The 27064-nt window shown below is 45.4% G+C and overlaps 1 protein-coding gene across 1 annotated transcript in view; it reads left to right on the forward strand.

Annotated features, from left to right (window-relative positions):
• Window positions 1-6625: 6625 nt before the first annotated feature.
• Window positions 6626-27064, forward strand: part of csmd2 (CUB and Sushi multiple domains 2) — a gene marked incomplete at its 5' end in the record, with an annotated part of 216943 nt that continues 196504 nt past the window's right edge. The window contains 2 exon segments of the mRNA XM_084484866.1: window positions 6626-6821; window positions 21111-21327. Coding sequence (XP_084340992.1) covers window positions 6626-6821; window positions 21111-21327 — 413 coding nt within the window.

A 27064-nucleotide genomic window follows, 5' to 3' on the forward strand; every position in this document is an offset into this window, starting at 1 on the left:
CGTCGGCGTGGGCAGAGCGAGGGAGACATCCGTTTTGGCGGTCACGGGCGAAGGCTCGGGCGGGGCCATGGCGCAGGCCTCGGGCTGGAGCGGCCGACAGGGGAGGTCCGGGCCGCGGATGGAGCCACAGCACGCAGCGGGCTTCCGCCGAGGCCCCGAGGCTTCGCAGTGGCACTGCCCACTGCCGAAGGTGGGGGCCGCCGCCGCCACCTCGTCGTCGCCGCTGCTGTCGGTCGCCAGGCTCCGCGGGCCGGGGAGCGCCCGCGCGTCGTCGCCGCTGTCGCTGCTCCAGGAGACGTCGTCGGTCTGACAGGCACGGGAGGTCCCGCAGGGGGTGCGCGCGGCGGGGTCCCGCTGATCAGCCCGTCGCGGGGCGTGACCTCTGTCGGCAGGGTGGGCGGGACAGGGCCTCCCAGGTGCGGAGGCCTCGGGGAGGGCGGCGGGTTGAAGGGACCTCCCTCGGGTTACAGGACGGTTGGGCTGGTTGCCGCCATCCACACAAATCTGCTGTTTAAGCCCCTTGAGCGGAATCCCGGCGCCGCTTCTTTTCATCTCGACGCGGGCCCCCTGGTGGGAAGGAATGCAAAGCGGGCGGAGAGAGAGAGGAGCTTCATTTCACCACAGAGGCCGTGCTCGGTGTATAATATACATAACTGCCAAACTCTAGGCTGTACTCCCTGTACATGCATCAAAGGAGAAGAAAAAATACTTTTATGTTTTGTTTCATTGGTATTTACAATTGTAAACTGGACAAGAGAAGCCCTATGATGTACTTTAATAAATTCAATTAAATTCAATTGTAGTTGTGTAGCCTTAATCACAGGTACAGTCTCAAAGGCATAATATCCGGGATGCAATACTATGAATACATTAATATTTCAGCCTACCGGGATCGCTATTCGGTTCAGCTGATCTTCACATCCTTGTGTCTCCTTACTCTTGTCTGAATACAGGTCCTCCAACTCCTGGCGAACCATAGACAACATCTCTTCTGCTTCCCTCTTGACCCTGTGCAGCGAGGTAAACACAAACAAGTATTTATGTTGCGTTTCCTGTTTTCATGTTGTGTATTAGGGATCACTTCTTGTGTGACGCTATGACATAATAAAAAGGGTTTGGTCATATTTATCCAATAAGTTTACCCAGACGTCACGCTAGACACAGCATTGGTCGTATAAAGTGACCCCTCTTTTACTCTTATTCCTGGCAGGGCACAAAGGGCAGAGGCCTGGAAGGAGTTTATGACTTTTTAATGTGGCTCATTCCCCCGTTGACTGGTCTGTTGAGCCAGGCCGCTGAACAGACACACAGAACCTTGACTGGCCGGTTAGCAGATGGTACGCATTAACTTTGCCGTGTGTGTGTGTGTGTGTCAGCCAGTTCTGCATACTTAAGCTCAAGGAATTAAGCACGCCTTTTAAAATCAAACGTTTATCTTATAAATAATATTCCCTATTTAGTAGTATTTACTCAATTAGATTTTTTTTTTCACCACAGTGATATACAGTGAATTCATAGACAGGATTGGCGTCTAGCATACTGGATGCTTAACCTTTATTCCTGAAGTCACAGTCAATCTTCTTGGAGAAAAACACCTTCCTAAAGACTAAAATAGTTACTCAATAGTATCCAAATCCTTTCAGTCGGAGTCAAACACTAACCACTGCAATATCACACGTACAAATAGTATGATTTTATATAAATGTCAAGTCAACAATCAATTACGATAAGTAGCTCCCATCCTCATGGTTTAGCAAGACACAAGGTGGCTTATGTCTTGTTATACCACTTTTAGGCTGTCCACAGAACCAAACCCCCTCACCAACCCCCCCCCCCCCACCCACCCCAACCCAACCCAACCATGAGATGGTCAGTTAACGCACCGTCCTTCCAGGTCCTCTGCTCCTACAGTACAGCGTTTGCTGCAGGGCGTCTCGAGAGAGCGTTGATCTCTGTCCACCTCAACCTCCTTCGTGGTGTTCGTCCGCAGCACACCAGTACCCCCTCGTTGTGCGTTCGTCCATATCGTGTGACAAACACGGTCAAAGTCGTCCTCCGGTACGTATGGGTGGATCCAAGTAGAGCGTGGAAAGGGCACGGCCGCAGCCCACGTTAGCTTTGGCACCGGTCGTGGTCGAAAAGGATCTGCTATCATCATGTTTACTCACAAGACAAAACACAACGTGTGCAACGTTGTGTCAGTCTGCTACACTGTGTCAATGTTGTGTTTGGCTTGTGTTGTTTTGAAAGTAAACCGGATAATGAAGCTGTGTTTGGGCTACCATAGAAACTACGAAACACATTCCAAATTCTATTTGAGATAGACAGAGAGAAAGGCTTCAGTTGAAAGCCATGGTTTATTTGGCTTTCTTTAATCAAATTATTCATTGATATAATATCAGACAGGCCTACTTGTTCATGAACGTTTGAACGACATTTGGAACAACATGGCATTTCAAATTCCATTTCCAGTTAGTCAGCCAGTTGAGTGCTTAGTGAGTTAAATGGTGGTAATCACATAATGTCATCGTAGGAAGCCACATTTAAGACTTCAGATTGGGGTTCTCTTTTCTTTACCTTTCAATTTAGGTAGATCAATAGGTTATTCAACTAAAATGTATAGTTATAAACAATTCTTCCATTCAAATGAAAACAAATAATTATATTCCCAACCAGATGGTTGTAAATGAAAAGTTATAAATGTGTGTATAATGAATAGTTTGACAAAATGTTGTTGAGCACAAAATGTTTTGGAATCAGCAACTTAAATAACCTTATATTCAATTTAAAGATTAATTAATTAACCTTTAATTAATTAACAAGAAGTTTCTCATTCCCACCAAGCAAATTTGAATGTTATAGACATTAAATAGACATCTATATGTAGCTTTAACCATGTGAAACCATCCTTGCACGGGCTAAAATATGCAAGAGTGTGATACCAGTGCTTCAATGGTATACAAACATTAGTTTATTACTTGATGATTTCTTTATGATCTTTATGATTACTTAAGAAATCATCATCACCATCACCAAGTCAAGATACAGCACAGATACAGACACAATTTAATTAATTCATTTTGTTTACAAGCAATTTATTTAGGTAACAGTAGAGTAAAAATATGAGTTGTTTAAAATACATACAGTAATCCAAACGTGTACAGATTTTTTTTTTCAAAGAAGAAAATGTTCTTCTTGCCATTTCACAGTAAGTAGGCAATTCCTAGGTGTGTGTGTGTGTGTGTGTGTGTGTGTGTGTGTGTGTGTGTGTGTGTGTGTGTGTGTGTGTGTGTGTGTGTGTGTGTGTGTGTGTGTGTGTGTGTGTGTGTGTGTGTGTTCGCTCATTTAGCTGGCACCACGATAACCACGTTGCGAAAGGGCCCACACACCCTTTCTGCTGGGGGGGGGAAATGGCATAGCAGGGGGGTACATGATTTTACGGTATGCTGCTACCACTGCCAACACGTGGCTGAAAAAAGAATCATGAAATATGATTTTAACACCACAGAGAAGTTAACCAGGTGGTAGGCCAAAACTTGATTTGTTTATTTAAGTAAGACGATTCAAAAAAGTTGACAAAATGTAGTCAAAATACAACAAAGACTACCAAGTCGAACATTGTCCAATGAGTTTGCTTGCACCACAGAGCAAACTTAGTCAGCCAGGGGGCTTGTACATCACAATGCAACACCGCCATTTCGAGAGGATTCAAGAGACTTCTGCTACTGTAAAATCCTATATCAACGTAAACATACCATTTCCTCAGCTAATGAAAACGTAGTTTGCAACGTTGAACATTAGAAACACTTTTGCACATTCAAACCAAACATGTCTCCCCATAATGAGCAATAATTTCACAATTAATGAAAAGGACATTACTAATATATCGCCAATGCTCCTCTGCTTCTAAATGGAGGCAGTGATCGCAAGCTGATGTTGCGACCATATCATGGACCTATAAAGAATGGACACCGGATTGAAACATGGCGCCCATTCATTCCTATGGAAACTGCTCAGTGGCGCAGGGCAACATCAAGGAGAGAATTGCTTCTGCAACATGGGAACCTAGCCACGCCCTAGAGCATGATGTTCCGGGTGTAGAAATATTCTCATTCTCTAGCATTGTTAGCATTGCAGCATCATAAGCGAGAGGTCTGAGCGAGCACAGTCGCATTGTTTACCGACCATGGAAGTATAAGTTACTAACCCCCCCGATTATTCACTATATGTGATACTATACGCAGGGGAGGACCGTACTGTTAGGCAAACCAGGCACTTGCCTGGAGCCCCAGGCCCCATAGAAGGCCCCATAGAGGCCCCCCAAAATACCGTCTTTATATTTCTTCCCCATATCTATAATGTTTTTATAAAAATCCTCATAATAGCCATAATAGTCATAATAGCAGCGCCGGGATGTCCAATTACTCACGCATTGACGGCCTCCCTGCTACCGCGCGCAGCAATCATGCAACCTCTGTACTTTGCTACGCCACCGCCCCCCGCCCCCCACCCCCTGTCAACTAAGTCCGCCACTGACTATAGGTGCACTGAGCCCTGGGCTGGGCTGAAACATTTGTTTCACTACGACTCCTTTCAGCTGCCCACCCCTCCTTCTCCGGCTAATGAAACAACGCTTGAGGTGGCGTTCTGAAAAGAGAAAACTTACATTTTAATAGTACATGGTCCAAAGATAATTATGAGCCTTTGATTAATATCCAGAGAAAATTTGCGGAGACACAATCCTTTTCCCCACTTGTATTGGAGTGAACAGGGATATCTACTTCCGGGCCCCATGATTTGAGGGACCTGTCCACAGCCTGCTAAAAAACTGCAATACCAGGCTTGGCCACTGAGCACTGGTGGATTGCAGAAGTAGGCACTGCTCCTGGGGGCCTGCCTGGACCATATACAAAACACAACAAAAGCTGGTCAAATTAACCGGAAATATTAAATGTTATAATCAAACATCAAGTTCAATGTTCGATCCTGCTCCGGGGGTACGGTGGTGAGACAAGGGCGAAAGAAGAAACGATTGCTGGACAGGAGCCTCAGCAGTTATCTCCCTTACTGGCGTCAGCTGGTTAACTAGCAGCCAAAATAATGCAACCCTGGTAGGGAAACAGACGGCTGACGTGAGCGTTTGTACATATTTGTCCTTGTTGTTTTCACCTAATGCGTAACAAATGTAACAAACATGTATTTTTTATTAAGCATTGGCATGAGTTGAATGACCAACTTGTGTGATGGCTGCTGCCTCTTTAAACGTAAAGAGAGTGTTCTAACAATACAATATGCTATTCAAATCAATGTGAAACACCTGTGAGAAATCATGGCAAGAAAATATTTTACTGTAAATCCAATGGATTTCCAGCCTGACCCAAAATAGATTTTTGGTTAAAAAAGGACCATAAAAATGCAAAATGTTACTATTATAATTGTACATTATAATGTCCAGATCAGCTCTTTCAAGGGTTAAATCCTCCATTGGCACTTATATCCATAGACAATGTGCATGTGTAATGTTCTCTTAAAGAGATTTTAGACTGGCCCAAAGTGGATTTCATGCCTAAATAGTAATACACAGCTGAAAATCCGGTCCGAATTCGAATTCAGGACTTTGTAAAATTCACGTTTTGGGCTTTTCTGAAGTCGAATTATCATTAGTATGAAGCTAAATTGGTTCCGAAGCACTAGGCTCGTGGTTTCTCGTGGCTTAATACACTCCACTCCATACAATTAGAATTAATGTTCCAATATATATTTTCTTGATATAAGGCTACACACTATATTTAGAGCTGTTATAATTATGGAGAGAGTGACTTCGAGACAGAGGGGGGTGGGGGAGAGGGAACAAGAGAGAGGGAGAGGGAGAGCGTATGTGTGCGCGTGTATGTGTGAGAGAGAGTGTGTAATAGAGAGAGCGGGAGAGATAGCGCGAGGGAGAGATCGAGAGGGAGCGAGGGAGAGATGCTGAGTCGGAGCAGGTCTGCAGTCTGGTACTTGGCGTCGTACAGACCCGAGACGCTGTAGCCAACGCTATTTAGGTCTGTTATACGGGGATACATTTGCCCGTCTAGCCTGCAACATTGTTCGACAACTTCAGAAAAGACGTGTTCTGTTAGGACGCGGACAATTTAGGTTTTTTTCTCCGGAGGATCTTACATTTTCATTGAGTGTTTAAGGAGGAACGACTTAGACCTGGATTAATCAACAAGGCAAAGGCTTTTGATGATTTTAAATAGATGGAAGAAATAACGAATGGCTGCTCTGGAATAAAGTGAAGGATGGATCTCCGTCTTTGACGCGTTATTCTCCTTTTTGGGGTTTGGTGTTTCCAGCGACGAGGGACCGACGCTTCTGTGATATTTTTGCGCGTGGGTAAATAAGTCAGCGCTCGCCTTCGGTCTCCGCGGTTTTTCTCCCTTACACCGTCGAGGTGTTTCCTAAATCCCATTCGAAAGCGAGCCTTCTGCTAACCCCATCGGTTCGCATGACATGGTTCAGTCCAGCTGCGAGAACCGAGCCTCGATGCATTGGGATTTTTCACCGCGCAGACACCAAGTGAATCTCCCTTTGCAAACCGTCTGAGAACTACTGTCCGTGCCAGAAAAAAAAAAACCCTGCCATGACAACCGCCTCGAACCGGGACGGAGTGGGGCTCGCCGGGAGAACAGAATGCGCTTGCAGCAGGCATACACATAACGCACCCCGGAAAGGAGAAGGAATACGTTTTTTTGCGCTAATGAAGCGCGGAATACAAGCGCACCATTGGAGCCGGCTGCTGTTCTTGTACATGGGGCTCCTGGCCACCTCGGTGGACGGTAAGTTGTTTCCCCCCTCCACCATCTCCCCCCCCCCCCCCCCCCCCTCCCCGTGATGCTAAGCTCCCAGTAAAGTAATGCAGCAGGCTTCCCCCAAACCGTCGGTGAATGCTAATCAGTAGGGGGGGTGGGGGGGGGGGGGGGCTCGGCGGATGTCGCCGTTATAGCACCCCAAGTTATAATCATACAGGGTGGTTCACTGTGGTATCCTCTTGAAAGCGGAATCTAACGACTATTTAGGCCTATGACGCCCTCTCCGTCTTCTATCATTAAAGTGTCTAGTGGGAGGTGGAATCTATACTGTGGTGCTGAGTTAACTGGTGGATGAGGATGGGTGATAACGTCTCGGTGGTTGCGAGGAGGTTCCTCCAAAAAAAAATCCAACATTGGAATTCGTGGCACGGACCCCTCTCTCGTGAGGTTTCAGTAATTTCGTCCACCAAGAGCATAATGCCAGTAATTCGCCTCAATATGTTGTCCATCTGCCTCCATTCCCATTAACTACGGTCAATGTTTGGTCGTTTATCGTCCCCCCTAATATACATCGCTAATGGAACACCTTAACTGACTTTGTGCAGTAGTGTGTGTGTGTGTGTGTGTGTGTGTGTGTGTGTGTGTGTGTGTGTGTGTGTGTGTGCGTGTGCGTGGGCGCGTGGCGGTGGGGTGGGGGTGTCTCACACTACGGCCTCTGTCTGATTAATTATAACGGAACATTCTACAGCTCTTTGAGCCTTCATGAATGATCGTCATAATAAAGCAATTTCATTTTACACAATTTCATCATTTCTTACCTCTCAAAAAAGCTACTTCGAGATCAATCTTTTTGATGAACACCCCGGTTTCTGATGCCAGCCTGAGCAGTCTTGAAATGGCACGATTGGCAAGAACCACACGTTTATTCATCACTGTCTTGCCTTCGGATTTTGACTATTTTTAAACCCAGAACTCACGACCACAATACGATTTTAACAATGAGTCATAGTTCCATCACCCACGCCGTGTACCTTTTTGATACCATCCAAGACACGGGACCACTTAAAAGCATCGCCCAGTTACCGCGTGCCATAATCCCCGTGATATCAAACACCGTCACTAGGTTACATTGACAGGACTTCAAACCTAAAGTGGAGCTCTCTAATTCACCCTTTAGACAAATATTCGGTAGGGTAGTCATTGTTCGTTACGCTGAACTTGAAGCGCAACAGGGATTTCGTCAAGGGACGCTTGTTTGTTCCGTGTCGCCTAAAACCACGGACCGCTTTAATTGTATCACCGACCACATGCTTGTTTAATTGGGGAGCGGGCCCGCGTGGGAGCCTGTGGTGTGGCGGCCTGCTCGCGGGTCCCTTGGTAATGGCGCCACGAGCAGTTGCCCTATCCTCCCATTGAGCGGCACCAGAGCCTCGCGCTGTAGTGGAGTGCAGATGCGCGTGGAGACGTGACACGACGCGAGCACGAGGCTCCCGCTCCGGATTTTGTGTCGCACACGTGAAACTGCATTACTAAATGTAACACGTAAACTGTGAAATGTACGTAAATGTACACGTAAAATGTAAACGTACTGTCAACGACGATGACTCTAAACGTACGCTCTACAAACTACCATCCAAATCGCAAGTGTTATCTTCGTGTGTTTACTCTGTGCAGTTATCATCTTAGGAATTCTGCCGATATTGATTAGGCCCTATACAATCGCATTCTTTCTTTCATTCGCCCTTTCACTCGCCGCTGGTGGAGGTTAAATATCGATAGTTTTCAAATGTCTCTACGAGATGTTGAGTAGAGCACCGAGTCTCTGTGGATTCGGACCCCTTCAGCGATCCAGAGGGGTACGCGTTCAATAAAGTCAGCTCCTTTCAAGCAAACGCGGTCAGGAACTGTGGAAGTGGAAAGCGGGAAGGTTCACGGCGGGGGGTGTCTTTGATTCCCTTTGTTGTTGTTTTGCATACCTCAATGCGTGGTTCAGCCCCTGACGACACCCGCGAGCCGTTATTAGATCATTCCCGGGGTGACGCACGAGCAGCCACTCATACGCTTTCTCACGTTGCCCGCGAGCCACGGAGACGTTTAAATTCACCGCAACTAAACCGTGTTGCGTTCGCGCCGTGACGTTGCAGGCTGCTGTGTGTAACTTGCTGTAGCGGCACGGTAGGGCACTCCTTTATGGTTTCATCTTTTACCCGCCAATCAAAGCAACAGGGGTTTTTTTATTCACGTGCCGCCTTCAAGTGACACCTGAGTGATGTGCGACTGATCTGTTTATAGCCGTATAAAAGCAGTGGAGAGTCGTTCTGTACGCGGTCCTCGCGTTGCTAACACGCAGCATAGCTGCCACGTTCAACGTCTGCTCGGCACCCCATTAAACCCGGGGTTCGGCATGCGGTTACGCAGTTGTCTGATGTGCTGTTTAGATCTTACCCCCCTAAACCTATTCCTTTTTAGATGTACGCTTTAGAATTTCGTGCGTCCTTTTCCCATTTTCTTCACACAGCGATACAATAGTGCCAACTGTTACATTTCAGCACCTCGGAGAGCGCCTCAGCCAGTCCAGTGCGGAAGTAACAGCCGAAAAAAGGGCTCGCTGTGGCTTGTAAGAGAGGTGGTAATTCACAAGTGTCTGACGCAGTACACACTCTCTCGTTCTCTCCTCTCTCCCCACTACACTGTTTAACACGATTCAACAGTGGCCTGTTATCCTCTTCTCACAAGGCGTAAGGAGAGTCACAGCAGATTTATGCCTTCTTATTTATTTATATCAGCAATGTTCATGTTGGTGGTAAATGACCTGTTAAGAGACTGATATCGCTATCAGGCATCGAGGGGGCTCGTATTCGACCGCTCCCAGGCCAACTAACAGGCAGTTAAACAAGGTTTGTGTGTGTGTTAAGGCATTTGTGTGTGTGTGTGTTAAGGCATTTGTGTGTGTGTGTCAATACTGAGGTGGTGAATCTCTCTCTCTCGCTCTCGCTCTCTCTCTCTCTGATCTATGTATCTCCCCACCTCCTCCATCCTTCCCCTCTGGTGATTCACACTGTCATCTGTCTCCAGATGGCTGGTGCACTGTCACTGGGCAGAGTGTCACACCAATCTCAGCCACACGCACACGTTCTCTTACACACAAACACATCACATTCATTTTCAATAGATTATCAGACCAGCACTGCTGCTGTGGATTTTAGAATTTCTTGAGGTTAGATTGAAGGCAAGCTCAGTTGGCACACTATTCCCCACCCCCACACACACACACACGCACACATGCACACTTCCCGCACACAGAGAAAAATGACGATGGAGTTGTCCTTGAGTAGGACGCTGTGCTATCAATATGTTTACATCTCGCAGATAAGCATTCGGGCGTCACAGCCAACAGTGGAAGACTGAGGTGGCGCTTAATCCGTTGCCAGTGGTAAATGGGATGGAAAGGGATGTAGCTCTGAAAGCAGCATTAACATTCAATCAGTCTCCAATGGTTACTCTGATGGGGGGGGGGGTAGATGGATGGATGGAGCAGTTGATTGAAGAAGAGGTGGATTGATAGACAAATTTATCGGGTGGAATGACCGACATGCTGACAAAAGTGACCGATATACATAAACATGCAGTCGATAGTCGACATACAAGCAAACGTATGCAGTCAGGCAGATGGACAGGCGGACAGCCCGACTGAGTTCTCGTCAGGACAGTTATTCGTTCAGCATACAAGTGATGAACGTAAACACAGGCATAGACAATAAGTGACAGTGTCTCAGCTTGGGCGCTTTTACCTTCATTTGTTAACTATACACATGAAAAATACAGTGCAATCATCCTTGTGAGAATGCTACCTCTTCCCACTGATCAATGGTATTTCCTGGGCATGTGTTTGTGTTAAATGCAACTAGCAGAATTTGTAAAATATTATAAAATCCACTTTGTGTCATTTTTTTTTTTCCAGCCTTGTTTTAGTTTTCAGTGAAAGCATACTTTTTCATATCAAATTTGTGGTTAAGTGCTATCCCACTTTTGCACTTTCAGTTTGGGAGCTATTCTTTTCTTTACTTTGTATAGCTCACGCAGTCGCCAAGTATAAACTGCCAACTATTTATCTCCTATTGGCTTGAAAAACCGAACAAAGTTAAAAGGTATGAAAAAATAAATAAACCCCTTCAAGAAAAGTCGCATACAAAGCACAGAACACCTTCAGCTCTTTCGGGCTGGTGCTTAAATCATCCCTTTCTTCCTTGCTGTCCTTCTCAGGCCTTCAGGTCTTCCTCTTGTCCTCCCTTTGCTACTATAAATCCCCAGCATGTGTAACGGGAGCCTGCCTCATCGCTGTCTGGTCTGCTTCAGAGAAGGGAACAGCATCGTCAGACCTTTCTCTGGCCTTCTGATTTACACCCATTGTTATCAGATAGCAGACAACCCCGCGCATCGAAGATTACACACCTCACGCGGGGTGACTTGTCCCCTTTACTTCGTGTCCTGCGTCAGCCTCCCTCCCTCTCTCGCTCTCTCTCTCTCTCTCTCTTCCTCCCATTCTGCTCTATCTATGTCATCTCTATCTCGCTCGCTCCCTCTCTTTATCGTTCTTTCTCTCTATCTCTGTTGCTCTCTCACCCGCGGTCCTCATTGTATAGGTGATCTGTCATGAGTGTTTGCCTTCAGGGAGAGATGAACGATCATGTTGCTAAGACCACGCCCATGTCTACATGCTGAGTGTGTGTTTGTTTATGCGTACGCCACAGCATGCTTGCATGTAAACCGGCAGACTTCATAGCATGTGGTACAGTGTAGTGTACACATGCATACTGTACAATGTGCTTGATTATACAACAGCAGGGATTTGTGTTTACACATGCATACCGCATAACATGTGTTTGTATGTATGCAAGCTACATAACATCCCCGGATATGCATGCCATATATATATGCCCCTCTTGGGATTTAAACACGATGAAGGAATCAGTGGGGAGTGGTTGAGCTCTATTAGTCGCGGATCTATGTTTGTGTGTGTTTCTGCATCCTTTGTTTCCAAACACAAGGAATTATGAAACTGAAAAAGATTCCTTGGGTTGCCATGGAAACGGCATGCCGCTTCACATGAAAGGAATGTTGAACAGGACCCTCTGAACATCGCGGCACTCTCTCATTCTTCGCACTACCCCTTCGACCTTTCGGTGTTCCTCGGCCTGATTCGGCCTCACCCACCTCTCGCTCTCCGCCTCGCTATCTCTCTCTTCTCTCCATTTCTTGCACTCAAAATTGAATATATTTTCTTGAACAAAGAGAAAGGAACCAAAGTGCACACATGTATGCACTGATGTGTGTCGACGCTGCCGACCAAAAGGACAGACCACCAGACGTCCAATGGTGCAATTGATTACTGTGCTGCGTCTGTGTGTGGGAGCTACAGTTAAGAGAAAGCGGGAGAGAGAGAATGCCAGAGGGATCTTTTAAACTGTGAGGAAGACAAATAAAAATGTAATAATGATAATACCGCCCTGCAAAGGGATGAAAATGGAATCTTTTTTTTCCTTGTTTCATTCCATCAGGTTGCCTCAGGGCAAATTAACTGAAGTGCTGCTCCTAGTCCATGGAGCTCCACTGAGCTGGCATGTTGTGCATATGTGTGGTTGCTGTTGTGGTTGTGTCTCTGTGTGAGAGTGTCTATTTCTCTTTCGCTGTGTAGCTTTCAATGTGTTGTGTGTCCTCTTGTGTTCCTCTTGTTGTGTGTATAAGGGGTTGACTTGCTCTTTGTATGTGTTGATTTGCGTGTGCATTTCAGGGTACTTTGACACACCTGTTAGTACTTTTGGTAAAATCTGACCTAGCTGGAGCAAGCTGGCTGTCTCTCTTTCTCTCTCTCTGAAAACACGAAACACGAGCCTCCTTGCACCCTTCCTCTCCCGTCCTGACTCCAAAATCCATGTATGAACCACATGTATCTAGGACTAACCACATTTAATACCGTCATAAAATGCCATCTGCCCGTTTGATGGTATCACTGAAACCTGGCACGGAAATAGCTGGTTACCGATTTTCACACCGTTAGTTCCTGTCGGGGCCTTAAGCCGTTTGTGTGGGGACATAAGGGGGCTGCCCTAAGACATCAGGAATGTTGCAGCCTCCTTCTGTGTGTTTTTGGGATGTGATTGGTTACTTGCTGTTCCAATGTTCCTCTGTTTAGGATTCACCATTGCCACATTAAGTAAACCAATTTAGACTCCATCGTCAGTGCTACTTTTTGTTAGCCGAGCACGTGTGACCTTTTCTATGTGCATTGCGTGGGCATGTGCCGACACAGAGTTGTTTTCTTACATGCTAGTGTGTGCATGTGCGTGTGCGTGCATGTGTCTGTAGTCATGTCCATGTCTGTATTTAGATTTCTTGTTACTGTGTAAATGCTAACAAAAAGGAATGGCCTGTAGCTACTGGACCATGGCTCTTTTCTATTGGTGCGCTGCCACAAAGGATATTGAGTGGGTTGAATTTTGCCGCTAGAGTTGGAGACGTAGCCGCAGCGTGTAGGTTTTTTTTGCTAGCCCACGCTATCATGTGTTTCTATGAGTTCCAGAGTTATTTAGCCGCCTGCATCTGGGAAATCCATTCATTGCCTTCGGCTCATGAGTCTCTCTATTGCGGTTGTGTCCACAAGCTACACTAAATACGTTAGTTCCTCTTGTAATTAGCAGTTAGAGGAGGGGGGAAGTGCATTTAAATATAGAAAATAGCAAATCCCTGTCAGTTTGATGGAGTTAGAAACCTGAAATGCATCACTGAAACCCAGTGTGAGCCATGGTTGGACATCGAGCTCAGCAACTCTGAGTGACGGTTTCAACAAACACTAATTGTCTATGACTAAGAGATCAGGGATATAATGGTATTAGAGGAAGAAGATGAACAAAGAAATACTCCATGAGTCCATAAAGGAAATAAAAGTTCCAAGTCAGTTCAATTGTGATAAACAAAGGGGGGGGGGGGAACTCCAGTTGGAGCCTCCCCTGGCATCTTGCTTCTGTGTTGTAATGTCAAGCTATGTGGCCTTCCCTCAGGCATTATCCTAATGCACACACAAACACAGGCAGTGCTGCGCTCACTTATTTCTATTTGAATGGCAGTCGTCTTGAGGTTAATTCTGATATGATGCAGTCAAGGCATGCATGTGCACTGACACGACGAGAGGCAAATAGCTAGGCTGAGTGGGTCTATGGGGTGGAAAGGGGTTTATCACCTCTCTCGGGAGGTACTTACCGGCACATACAAATATAAACACGCACACATAGGCCTATACCCACACACAAACACACACAGGCACAGGCAGGCGGGCAGGTAAGCAGGCACCCACACGGACACACATACTCACACGCTCACACATACTTACCTGCCTACACGCTCTCAAACACACACACACACACACACACACACACACACACACACACACACACACACACACACACACATGCAGTCTCACACCCAAACAAACACACACATACATACACACTTACATACACATAGTTAAGATTAACTTCATCAGTTTGGCATCTAATAGTAACTAGCACCACATGAGGCAAGGGAGGCCTGGGGTCTTGCTCATACTACAATTTCACGTTTAGCATGTTAAATATCTACTCCTCTGCCAATTCTTTACGGAATGGAACAAGTTTTGGTTGAGTCATTGTCTTGGTGGCATGTTACACTGTTTTAACACTTTTTTTGTGGGGGGGGGTTACCATTTTTGTCACAGCCAACCGATATCAATCAGTGTCAATCCATGCCACGGAGCCACTGTTTGTCTTGTTAAGTGGTCATTACAGTTTGGCAGCATCATTAAACAATTAACTTAATTGACTTAAGATAGAGTAATGACCCATGGCAGAAGATGGGGAGGAGTTCCCGGAAATCTTGAGCTGGATACGCCGTGGCGTCTTTGGTCTTAAGTAGAGCATGATCTGAGGGGGAGAAGGTGAAGAAACGAGAGAGAGAGAGAAAGACAGAGGGTGAAAAAAAGAGAGAGCCAGCATTGGATATTGTGTACACTATGAAGCCATTGGGATATTGTGAGGGGGGGGGAAATAACTCCCTGTTTCTCCCATCCAATCGAGAGCACCTGTGAAGTCACACTAATCTGTGTGCACGTTCTCGTCGTGTGCGTGTGGTATGGTGGCATGTGTAGGAAAGAGCAGCAATCTGTGGTCCTTGGTGGGCCTTTCAGTCAAGGTGCCCCAGCAAGGTGGACGGAAATGCACCTATACTGCACCCACCGATGATACACTACACACACACGCATCGACATACACAGGGATCATTCTATGCACACAAAAGAAACAAAAACACACACACACACACACACACACACACGAACAGTGTAAGAATTCACGCGTACTCTTGTGCACATACACAAGCACGTGCGAACACACTCAGTCGCACAGAGACGCACACAGGCACCCACACAAACACAGCTGTACAAGCTACTTACATAGATACACACACACACACACACACACACACACACACACACGCGCGCAGACACACACACAAACACACAGCTGCTTCCCTCCAAATAGACCTCTAGGATTTGTGAAGAGTGCAGATTTAGCACTCTCTCGCTGTGAATGTCACACAGGATGTGTTTGACCTCAGTAGGAAGAGCAGTGAGGGGCAGACTATAGGAATCCGCTCGCTTATCGTACACACGCACACACACACACTTTCTTATTTCCTTTACCTTTCTGTTCCATTTTCAAAGTATAATGCCACCCAATTGTGTCTTTGTAGCCCTTGTGATGCATTTAAATATGTACCATGTTCGTTTTTTTTTTACAACCATCTTAACACCAGCCAGACGTATCAGCAGTCCATTTCTTCATCGTTTCCTATCATCCTCTGTGGTTCCTTGTGTCTTCTCCTCCCCCTGGAGAATGGATACGGCCAGCGACCATCCATCAGTGTGTCACTGTCCCCCTGGTGCAGCACTGCATCCCTGCCACAGAACAAGTAGCCTGGCCAGGCAAACACAGCCATCTACACACACACATACACACACTCACACATACCACATACCACACAGTCACACACATACCACAGAAACAGACACAGACACACAAGCACACACAAGCACACACACAGACAGACACACACACACAGACACACAGTCACACACATACCACAGAAACACACAGATACCACCCAAGCATGCACTTAAACACACACGCACACACACGCACGCGTGTGCGCGCGCACACGCAGGATCACACAATCAGGTATGTTCTCAGCAAGGTCACCTCGCTATCCCTCTACTGGGACCAGTTTACACTTGGATCTGGGGGCTGAGACGCAGTGGGCAGCAGGGCTAGGTGTACTGTCTTCCATGATGGAACACAGAGAAAGTCACCCCTTGACCATGTCCACACTCTCTCTCTGTGCTGTGTCACCTTTTGTTGGTGGGTGAGGTTTTTTTTTTGTAGCTCCCGGTCTATTTTTAGAAGCCTTTATTTACTTGCATGCATACTAGACGGATAAAAATATGGAAAAGTGACCCTCCACTTTGGCGGTGAGCTTGCCAGGCAGTGGCCGGCGACAGCACAGCCTGAAGTCTCTCTTTATGAGGTCTTTATAGGGGGTCGGATACAGGATGGGCCCAACCCCTTCAGATTTACACCCAGGGGCCCCAAAATAGGGCAAGGACTCCAGGCAGCTAATTGCATACTGCGCACTCAGGATGGGGGGCAGGGGGAGAGAGTTAAGTTATGGTCCAGATATGTCAAACTTAAGACCTGAGTCCTAGGGAGTTATTTGTTAATCAAGGCCAGCCTGCAAACAGAGGTTGTGTACTTGTGGGTTTGACCTTACCGTACCTCTTCATAATCTGTGGTATGGGATCCTGGGAATTTAAATGTTCTACAGGTCAGCTTTATCCTCCTTTTCTTCTGCTTTTATGTCCCGAGTGTACAATAACTGCTAAGTAATCGTTTGGACTGAAGTCTCCTCAGTGAACTTACCCAAAATCCAATAAAAAAAGACTATAATCATGTTCTAAAGTGATCCTAAATACCTCAGACGATGTATTTTGAGTGAAAGATGACGTGTATTTGTCTCATTTTAGTTTTTTTTTATTCTTGGAAACAATGTTGGTGAATCCAGCCAAAAAACCTTTAAAGGCCGTGCTGCATTAATTGTACTGGACCAAAATGTGTGTGTCCCAGTATTGATTTTAGGATTTGGTCACTTGGCACCGATGCAAGATCTTGACAAAACTGTATCTCTGGTTGGCACGGCACACTAAAAGTCCATACATTTAAGAGCAGTAGGCAAATGTTTTTCATAAAATGCTATTTTAATTTTAGTTTAATTAAATTAGCGGAGCTTTTATGCAGCGAGGCTTGCTGAATTAACAAATCTAAAATGGAGCACCAGGTAGCGAGTTCGGCCTCTCGGTCATGATTGCAAACCGTTAAGACTGGTGATTGATTGACTTAAACCCAGACTCTTTTGACTTGGAGCGGAACACCCGTAGACTAGCACGGCATGAATGCTAGCATAGTCACAGTACTGTTATAGTACTCCATGCCCCCCACAGCTACACAAGGTGTTCTTCACAACTCACACACCTGAAATGTACGTAGAGACACGCAGCCTCAATCAGCTTCAGCTTCTTATCAGGCTGGGCCATCTGGCTGCCGTGAAGACCATTGATTGGCATTTGTTTAATGGAGGCCTCTGTAATGCCTGGGCTGATGAGAAGATTATTGACCGCGGCCTCTGTCCACAGAGGGTCAGCCATGGAGATTTCACCTGGATATTCGTATTGACTTTGCTTAAACACCCCCCCCCGCCCCCCCCTCCACACACACACACACACACACACACACACACACACACACACACACACACACACACACACACACACACACACACACACACACACACACACACACACACACACACACACACTTTTGAGGGTGTTCATTGGTCAATTTGCATAAATAAATGATAATGCAATCATTCACTTTCCTTTATCATTGGCTTTTTTCAATATAAATTGGACAAGGAGGTAATTGTGGGTACCAAGTCTAAAATGGCTCTTCTCAGACACAATGGAATGCGTTTGCATGCATGACTATAAAGGGCTCGGTGCAGATGTACCTTGGGCAGGCCAGGAAATGTGTTCATTTTCACATTCACGTCTGGGGAATGTGGATTTCATAACCTTCTCCTGTAATGCTTTCAATACGCTCTCCATTGATTACCATTCACCATGCTGACCAGAGACTACTTTGATCTCACTGTTTTAGTGCAGTTTTTTCTGCGTAAGAGTAAGAAAACCAACATAACAAGCCCCATGTTCCATCCAGTCCTTTAATAATATAGTGTTTATTTTGTCTTTTTTTTGTCTGTTGTCTGTGAACATTGCCCCAAGCAACACCTAGTTTGCTTTCTTCATTATTGTGAATTACGTTTTCGGCTCGCTGCCTGATTGCCTGGAAAATCCCTCAGAGATTGGAAGGAACACAGCAATCTTTCAAGGAATTTGCAAAAACAGGAAGGACTGTGAGCTGTGGATAGAGACATCCATGCGTGTGGATCTCCAGAGAAAGACAACAAAGAGCCGGTTGTTTAGAAAATTGTAAAGCTGAGGATATGTTTTTTCTTCCTAGGTATTACACAAAACACGCTTTTATTGTAATTCGTTTTTTAAATGATATTTTCTTTTGCTAGCCACAGTGATTTTTGCGCGAAATTCACATTTTGATTTGCTTTTCAACGGCCACAAATAAACAAATCACATTGAGTATTATTTCCATTTTTCCCTCTCTCAAAGGCACAGGATCTACGTACCATCCAGACTCTGTTGCTCATTGCCATGCAAATGTTCATCCCTCACATTATATTCAGGGGCACACATCCGAAAAACAACAACATATTGACTCGCTGCTTGTTGCATTGTTTGTGTGTTTTGCTTTTTTCATCTATTGTGGGTTATGCAGTTAACAGATGTCCTCCAATTATATGCACCTAATTACATTTTAATCAGGCAGCATTGTGATTCAGGCCCATGGCTTTAGCAAGCACACAAAAAGGGGGGGGGGGTAAGAAAGAAAATAGACCACACTTAAATAGCATGTGTTCTCTGTGTTTTTGCGCTCAATTTCTTATTATCTTGCAACACTTTTTATCCTCACTTTTAGTTTTTATATTTGGGATCCTGTGCCCTTGTTCTTCTGTTATTTTTAGTTCACTCCCCTCACATAATAATGTACAACCCTTACACAGATTGGCTGATGACATGTTTCATCATGTTTTCTCCCACTATATATTCTGTTACATCTATTCAGATTAATGTGATGGTGAACCCACTGACAGATGTAGGCTGAAATGAGTGTTTGCATGTGTATGAAGGGACAGAAATAATGGAACAATTAATGTGACCACGCTGACATTTGTGTGTGTGTTTGTGTGTGTGTGTGTGTGTTATACTGTTTGGGTTGAACGATCAAAATAGATCACTATCTCCCATGGCACACTAATACTGTATATATATATATATATATATTATAATGTATTCCATTTGGTTAAAGCATTGTACAGTGCATTGCTCTGCATACATAGAACTCAGAATGGTGAGACCCAGTGGGAACCGATCCCCTAACCCTGGCTGTTTTCATGTTCATGTAATGTATATGCTTAATGTGGTGCTCTATCAGTGGAGGCACACACAACCAGGACTGAGATTAACACACATGCACAACGTGCACATGCGCACGCACACAAGCACACACATATATGTACGCGCGTACACACACACGCGCACACACACACACACACACACACACACACACACACACACACACACACACACACACACACACACACACACACACACACACACACACACACACACACACACACACACACACACCCATTAATGCGCCACTCTTTACTGCACAATATCTAAGTGGAGTTGCATATCACAGCTCTTTATGGATTGAATAGGACATAATCTTAATCATTGATTAAAAGTCTAAGACTGGGCACCAATCCGGCAAAAGTGAGTCATTTTCCCTCGAGATGGTCTCTCCCCTCCCCCTCCCCCTCCCCGCTGATGGATTGTCCCACACACAGTTATTAAAATTGCAGAGTGAGTGCACTCCTTTTTACGATTCACCCCTGACAAGAATGCAAAATGAGGGGGGCAATTAATGTAAAATGTGTGCTACCGTATGTGTCTGTCTATCACGTGTGTGTGGCGTACTTGTGTTTTTACGTGTGTGTTAGTGTGCGTGTGGTTGTGTGCGTGTGTGTGTTTTCATACAAGGGCCCATACAAGGGCCCTTCATGGGAATTAGCTATCAAATAGCAGTAATATCCGATAATACTAATAACCCATAATAGCTCCTCTCTCTCTCTCTCTCTGCCTCTCTGTGTGTGCCTCTCTCTTGCTCTCTCCCCATGCTGAACACACTCTTTGGCTTCATGTTGATGTGGGTAATTAGTACAGATGTGTAAAAGAGCCTCCGTGAGTGAGTAAGTGGTGTGAGGAAGGTGCAAGGGGTGGGGGTGGGGTTGACAGCGGTGGACCATCCCCAGCTTGAATAGCTCTAATGGCCTCTGCTGTGTGTGTGTGTGTGTGTGTGTGTGTGTGTGTGTGTGTGTGTGTGTGTGTGTGTGTGTGTGTGTGTGTGTGTGTGTGTGTGTGTGTGTGTGTGTGTGTGTGTGTGTGTGTGTCACATGGAGGCATATAGAGCATGGTTTAGTTATTAATCCAGGATCCATCCAGGATCTGCACTTAAAAAGTCCAAGGTCCAAAGTCAATTGTTCATGCACCTTACTTTTTGCAGGGAGCTAGGAGGTGGCCAGTGGACAATCTGTGGGAGGAGTGCATTTTTTTAATGAGGGACATTGTGTTCAGAAAGGTTCTTGGTCGTATTTTTGGTAATTCCGGCGTTTGCAAGCGTAACGTTTCTAGTCGGTGTGCTGCTGCTGCAAATTGGTATAAGTTGCCCCATCCGGCTTTATGACCTGATGAATTGAAATTGCCCATCTTCTCCCCGCTTGGTCTCATAATAGTACAGAAAAGCATGAAATTGATATCTGTCAAATAGAAAGCCTTCTACTTTGGTGTGAGTAGTACTGTGTGTGATTGTGCGCCGCTGGTTCTATCTGTTTATGAATCCATATGCACTGATCGCGTTTTACAGTCGGACTTGGTACCCCACTTCATTCACTCACGTAATCAACTAACCACAACTAACCATCAACCCTCACTCACACACAAACTCACCCACTCACGTGTTTTGTCTTCCCCCCCCACAGGTCAGAACTGCAGTTACACACTACACCAACCCAACGGGACGATAGAGAGCCCCGGCTATCCGTATGGCTACCCCAACTACGCCAACTGCACGTGGGTGATCGTGGCGGCCGAGCACAACCGCATCCAGCTGGTGTTCCAGGGGTTCGCCCTGGAGGAGGACTTTGACCTCCTGTCCGTGTACGACGGCCCGCCAAGCCCCGGGAACCTACGCACGCGGTAGGCATCGGCACATTTTCCGTTGTTTTCTACTTTAATGTTTTTTCGAAGATGTGCTGGTTTGGTGGTGATGAAGATGGGGGAAATTTGACTCTGTAAAAAAGCCAAACCCTAACAACTACTTCGTAAGGGTTTTCTAACGTGTATGTGAATTTAGTTTTGGATAACAGCGTCTCTGGAATAAATAGTCAGATAGTCAAGAGTGAGTAACGCTATACATTATGCTTTTGAGTGAACGTCAAATTTAGGTTGTTTTGGTGTGTTTGCATGCAAAACAGTACATTCGATACAATCTAGTCAACCGTTTTTATTATACTTATATTTTAAATATCCTGTGAGTGCTGTTTGGAGGCAGTCAGTGTGTTCCAGATCCACTCATGGTCTGAGTCTGCCTCAGTTAGGGCAGAGCCTTAATACACCAACAACTTATTTCGACTTGGTGTAAATGAGTTGAGTAAATAGAGTAAATGTTCAGTAAGTAGAATAGCAGTCATCCTTAAATTGGGCCAGTTCAAAGATCTGAAAAACGGGCTGGTTTTACCTCTTGTCTTAGAAGTCTTAGGCTATTGAACCGTAAGATTATTCTATCAGAAACTAGAGAGCCTTGAATATTATTTTTATTAATAATTAATGTTATTTTCTAACACAATATAGCCAATCACTTAAAAATAAAACACATTTGTCTGCATATGTCCATCCTGCCCTCAAATAATGGATAAAGACTTTTTTTTACCCTTATGAAAGTAACCCCAGTGATCGTCCAACGGGAATTTGATCGAACATGTGCATATCGACCAACCGACCAGAGCTTGAAAGCCCTAGTTAAACGGTAGGCCGACTGTGATTGGCTGAATGTTTATGGATTCCCCTCAAGAGCATTTAACTAGTGCTTCAAACATGTTTTAGCTTTCTTAGAAATGTACAGGAAATGATATGGAAACATACGAATAAAGGTGGTATCATTTGTGTAGCATCAATCAAACGTTAAATGTCAAAATAATTGCTGTTTTCCTCAATTGCCTGGACAGCCTTCTCAAAACACAAGCTTGTTTTGTCCATTTCTCAGATTCGTAAACCACCTCAAATTCTCGAAACACATCAAAACATCACTGGCAGAAAATGAGTTCACACATAATTGAATCGTTGCTTCAAAACAGATCATGACAAACACGTTGCTGTCAATACAGTGTATCAGGGGTGGGAGTCAGGGGGGCAGTACAGCTGTCACTTTGTGTTCAGAAACGCTATGTCACTGTAATCACTGTAACAGTCATGTTCATAATAAGCAGGCTGACATTTCTATCGTATGCACAACAAACTATGGACTGTTTTCTGTCTGTTGGGGTGGAAGATTTGAACAAACAAAGGACAAAGTTTCTATTTATGAAATGATTTTGGCACAACTGTATAGTACATTTCTAACTGTGTTTTAGACTGGCACCACCTAGTATAGATGTTTCTTAACAATGGCAACTGTTTTGGCATTGTTATTAGTGTAATTGTCTAGTGCTAGTTTAAATAATGCTTATTGGCTTATGGCTGCTAGTCTTTATAATGCAATGTATATGGGTAATAACTGGCTAGTGTTAATTATGCTAGAGATGATAGGCTAATGATAGTGTTAACAGGCTAATGATAGTGCTAATAATGCTAGCGATGATAGGCTATGGGTGGTGTTAACAGGCTAGGCATAGTGTTATTAATGCCTGTGATGATAAGTTAAGGTAGTGTTACCAGGCTAGTCAAAGTGATTATAATACCATAGATGATAGGCTAAGGGTAATGTTAAAACACTTATCATAGTGTTATTAGGTGATGTGTGTTAAGGGTAGTGTTAGAAGGATAGTAATGGTGTTAATGCAATTGTCAATCCTAATAGGGCAGTAGACCTTTTTTAAATGTTAAGAGGTTTTGAGGCACCTCAGAATCATGAGAATAGTTTAACATTTTGGGGAATTAATTGAAGCAATTACGAAAACGATACTATTTGGCATTTTGTATTGGCATTGAGAGCTCTTTTGTTTGCTCTCATCGCGGCATTAGAAGCTGATTTGATTGTAAAACACCATAACGAAAGCAATGGAGATCCATAAAGGCACATTAGCCCTGAATGAATGCGCCTGATTACCGTAGCATTGTCAGTATTTACTTCCCTGCAGGCTGACCTTTGTGGTAACACTTTCAATACGTCTGATCGGATGTAGATACACACACACACACACACACACACACACACACACACACGTCTGGCTCGCTGTGGGCCGGGCTGACTTTAAAGTTGGCAAACACAATTCAGATTCTCACGGTAGACCGGCATGACGGAGAGGCGAGCAGATAGCAATATTCCCAGGAGGGCTTTTGTTACTGACTCTGCATCGGTCCCATCCACCTCGCCTAACAGGGAGAGAGAGAGAGAGAGAGAGAGAGAACAGGGGGGATCAAAAAGGGAATCGGATCTCCTGTATTTACCGGCATTGCGTAGCGCTTCTCCATATTCACACCCTCTGGCTTCCCTTCGGTAGAGATGTTCCGGTGGGACGGACGGAGAGAAAAAAAAGAAAGTGGATGAATAGATAACTTGAGAGATAGAGATAGGAAGAGAAGATAGGGAGAGCTGGATGAGATGGGAAGAAATAGATGGGGATAGAACGATGGGGCTTGGATAGATGGCAATACAGAGAGGGAAGGGGAGAGAGACAGAGGTACAGAAGGAGAGAGAGAGGGTGAGGTAGCGACAGATGAGATATGAAAGATATAAAGAGACAGAGAGGCAAAGAGGGAGAGAAAGACAACAGGGAAAGAGAGAGGGTGAAGATGGAGAGATGGTGGAAGAGAGGCATGTAGAGGCAGAGAGAGAGAGAGAGAATAGTGCAAGGGTTAAGAAACAGAAATGGTGGCCCTGAATGGGTAGAGGGGGCTACGAGTTTCAAGGTTTCACTACATGGGAGCGAGTCAGGCGTTCCTGCAGTTTGTTTTCCTGCGTGTATTGGGAATTTAATTTCCCTCTCCACCTGAAAGTGAAGGCTGCTCCACCTGAGAAACGCTGTTAAATATTAGACTTCTGTTTTATGACTCGATGAGCATGGAAATGGAAGCTAAAAAATAAATCAGAAAACAAATCATCTTTGGTAGCAGTACACACACACAGACACACACACACACACACACACACACACACACAGACACACACAGATACAAACCTACACAATTACTTACACGACAAATATCCATGTGATCACTCTGCTCCCCCCCCCCCCTCCCCCCGTCCCCCATTTCCATGTCAACAGTAATTTTCTCTCCATCTCTCTCGCTCTCCTCCCTCCAAATTCTCCTTGGCTCTCATTTCCTTTTCCCCCCAACTTTTAATATCTTATCTCCTTCTGGAACAATCTCCATTTTGTTGCTTCTCTCCCGTGCCCTGTTTGCCGAATCTGATCAATATTTTATGTGTGATTGTATGCCAGAAGCAAATGTTGGGATATTTCCTTTTAATCTCAAGTATCAAAAAATGATGTAACTCTTTATTTTTGATGTCCTGCACATTTTTCCTTCCCAAGGAATGAACCACATTCAGTGTGTCCTGATGGTGTTTGTTAAAATCTGTCTTATCTCTTTTTCATTTTGTTTGCTTATCAAGAACACATCATGGTTTACAGACTATGTTAATGCATTGGTATTGTATGGTGCTCGTTGCCTACATGAAAATCCCTTTTTCCTGTGGCTGTATGGCAGCTACAGTCGTGTGTGTGTGTGTGTGTGTGTGTGTGTGTGTGCACTTGCAAGTGTGGGTGAATGTGTGTGTGTGTGTGTGTGTGTGCACATGCAAGTGTTTGTGCATGTGTGGGTCTGTGCGTGTGCACATGCTTGCGTGTGTGTTTGTGTGTGAGTGTGTTTGTGCATGTGCACTTGCGAAAGTGTCCTCGCACGTGCACGTGTGCATGTATCCCCACAATACTTCTTCTCCGGGCATTGACATGTGACTGCTGACCAAACCTGTTGCTTGGGGGGGGTTGGACAGGGGTGTGGGGGTGGGGGGGGGGGCGGTAGACGATGCAGTAGCCTGGCAGTAAACAGTGGACAGGGGGCTTGGGGTGGGGCCAGACTGGGTCGGGGGGGGGGAGGGGGGGGGGGGGTGGGCTGAGGCATGGAGTGATGGGGAAGAGTTTGGATAAGTGGTTGACAGGGACAGATTTTGTGCCGAGGGCAGAGCAGGACCTAAATAGTGAGCGGTGAAGCGTGGATGTTGGGAGTAGGCAGGAACACGGCACTCAGTGAGGGAGTTTCACACTATGGACTGCTTCTAGACAGAGTGGGGCTGAGAGAGGAAATGTGTGTCTGAGAGAGAGGGAGAGAGGGTGACATAGGGGTTGTGTTTGCATAAAAGAGTGTGCCGTGTAGTTGTGTGCGTGTCTGAAAGAGAGATAGTTTGTTGTAGCTTGTCTGTCTGTGTGTCTGCATGCCTGTCTGTCTGTCTGTCTGTGTGTGTTTAAGATGCTATTATGGAAATAATGTGAAAGGCAAGGAGAGAAAGATATACAATGGAGATGGACATAGGTGGTGTGTGCAGAGTCACAGCTCACGCTTGCATAATAGCAGAAGGTCAGTTAGCCTATTTGCAATATCCCTGGCAAGCTCTTCCACAGCTCACAAAGAGTGTGCTTACGTGTGTGTGTGTGTGTGTGTGTGTGTGTGTGTGTGTGTGTGTGTGTGTGTGTGTGTGTGTGTGTGTGTGTGTGTGTGTGTGTGTGTGTGTGTGTGTGTGTGTGTGTAAAAGCGCTGGAATAGAAAGACAACGAGTGAAGGATTGCTAGATCTTCTTGCCTGAACCTTGTTCTGGTCTAGTGTCTGTTGAAAGCCTTCACGTTTGTCAAAATATAGACAAAGCCATGTTAACAGGATCAAGAAAAACATAAGTCAGTCCCTTTCACCCTCCCATGTGTGTGTTGTGTTTGTGGGTGCGTGTGAGTGTGCGGGGGTGTGTGTGTTCCTGTCAATCAGGGAGTACATCTCACCCACAGCGGTAGCAGTGACAGCGTGAAACTAGCACGGGAATTGCACACACGGTTCCACCGCGATTGACGTCCCCATGGTGATGTATATCTCTGCAGATGAAGGCCTCAGACATCCATCCATCACCGCAGGATACTCTGCTTGATGATTCTATCCAAAGTCGTCACATGTCTGGTCCTCACTTTGCATGTGGAAGCCTAGCTACAGCACACACACACGCACGCACACACGCGCACACACACACACACGTGCCCGTGTATTTCTACATCGCTTGTGAGGGGAGACCTCAAACCGTAAGACGGAATGTGTGCATTTATAGGCCAACTGACTGTAAACCTCTACGCCCTCGTAACGCTGATGTCGTTGAAACACCTTTCTCGCAAGGGATGTGGATTCCCCCTAGTCACCCACACGCACACAGACATAAACAAACCCAATACACACTGATACTTACACACAGCGTATCCATTAAACGGCCACGCTTTAACCGGCCTTCTAATTAGGCACCTGTTGATGTTGACTAGGCGCCCCCGTGGCTTTTTCCCATTATAATTTGAACTCGAGCAATTAAATAAAAAAAATGCAATCCCTGCGATTGCACTCGTTTTCTTTTCATTGCATGAAATTGAAATTGAAGGCATTCGTGATTTTGTGCAAAATGATTTGCCGGCAAAAAAGAAATTAATTGAAAACACGAGTGGAGAATAACTCAATGAGCAGCGAAAGG

Source organism: Micromesistius poutassou (genome assembly GCF_964030765.1).
Source record: "Micromesistius poutassou genome assembly, chromosome: 20".
NCBI classification, from domain to species: Eukaryota; Metazoa; Chordata; class Actinopteri; order Gadiformes; family Gadidae; genus Micromesistius; species Micromesistius poutassou.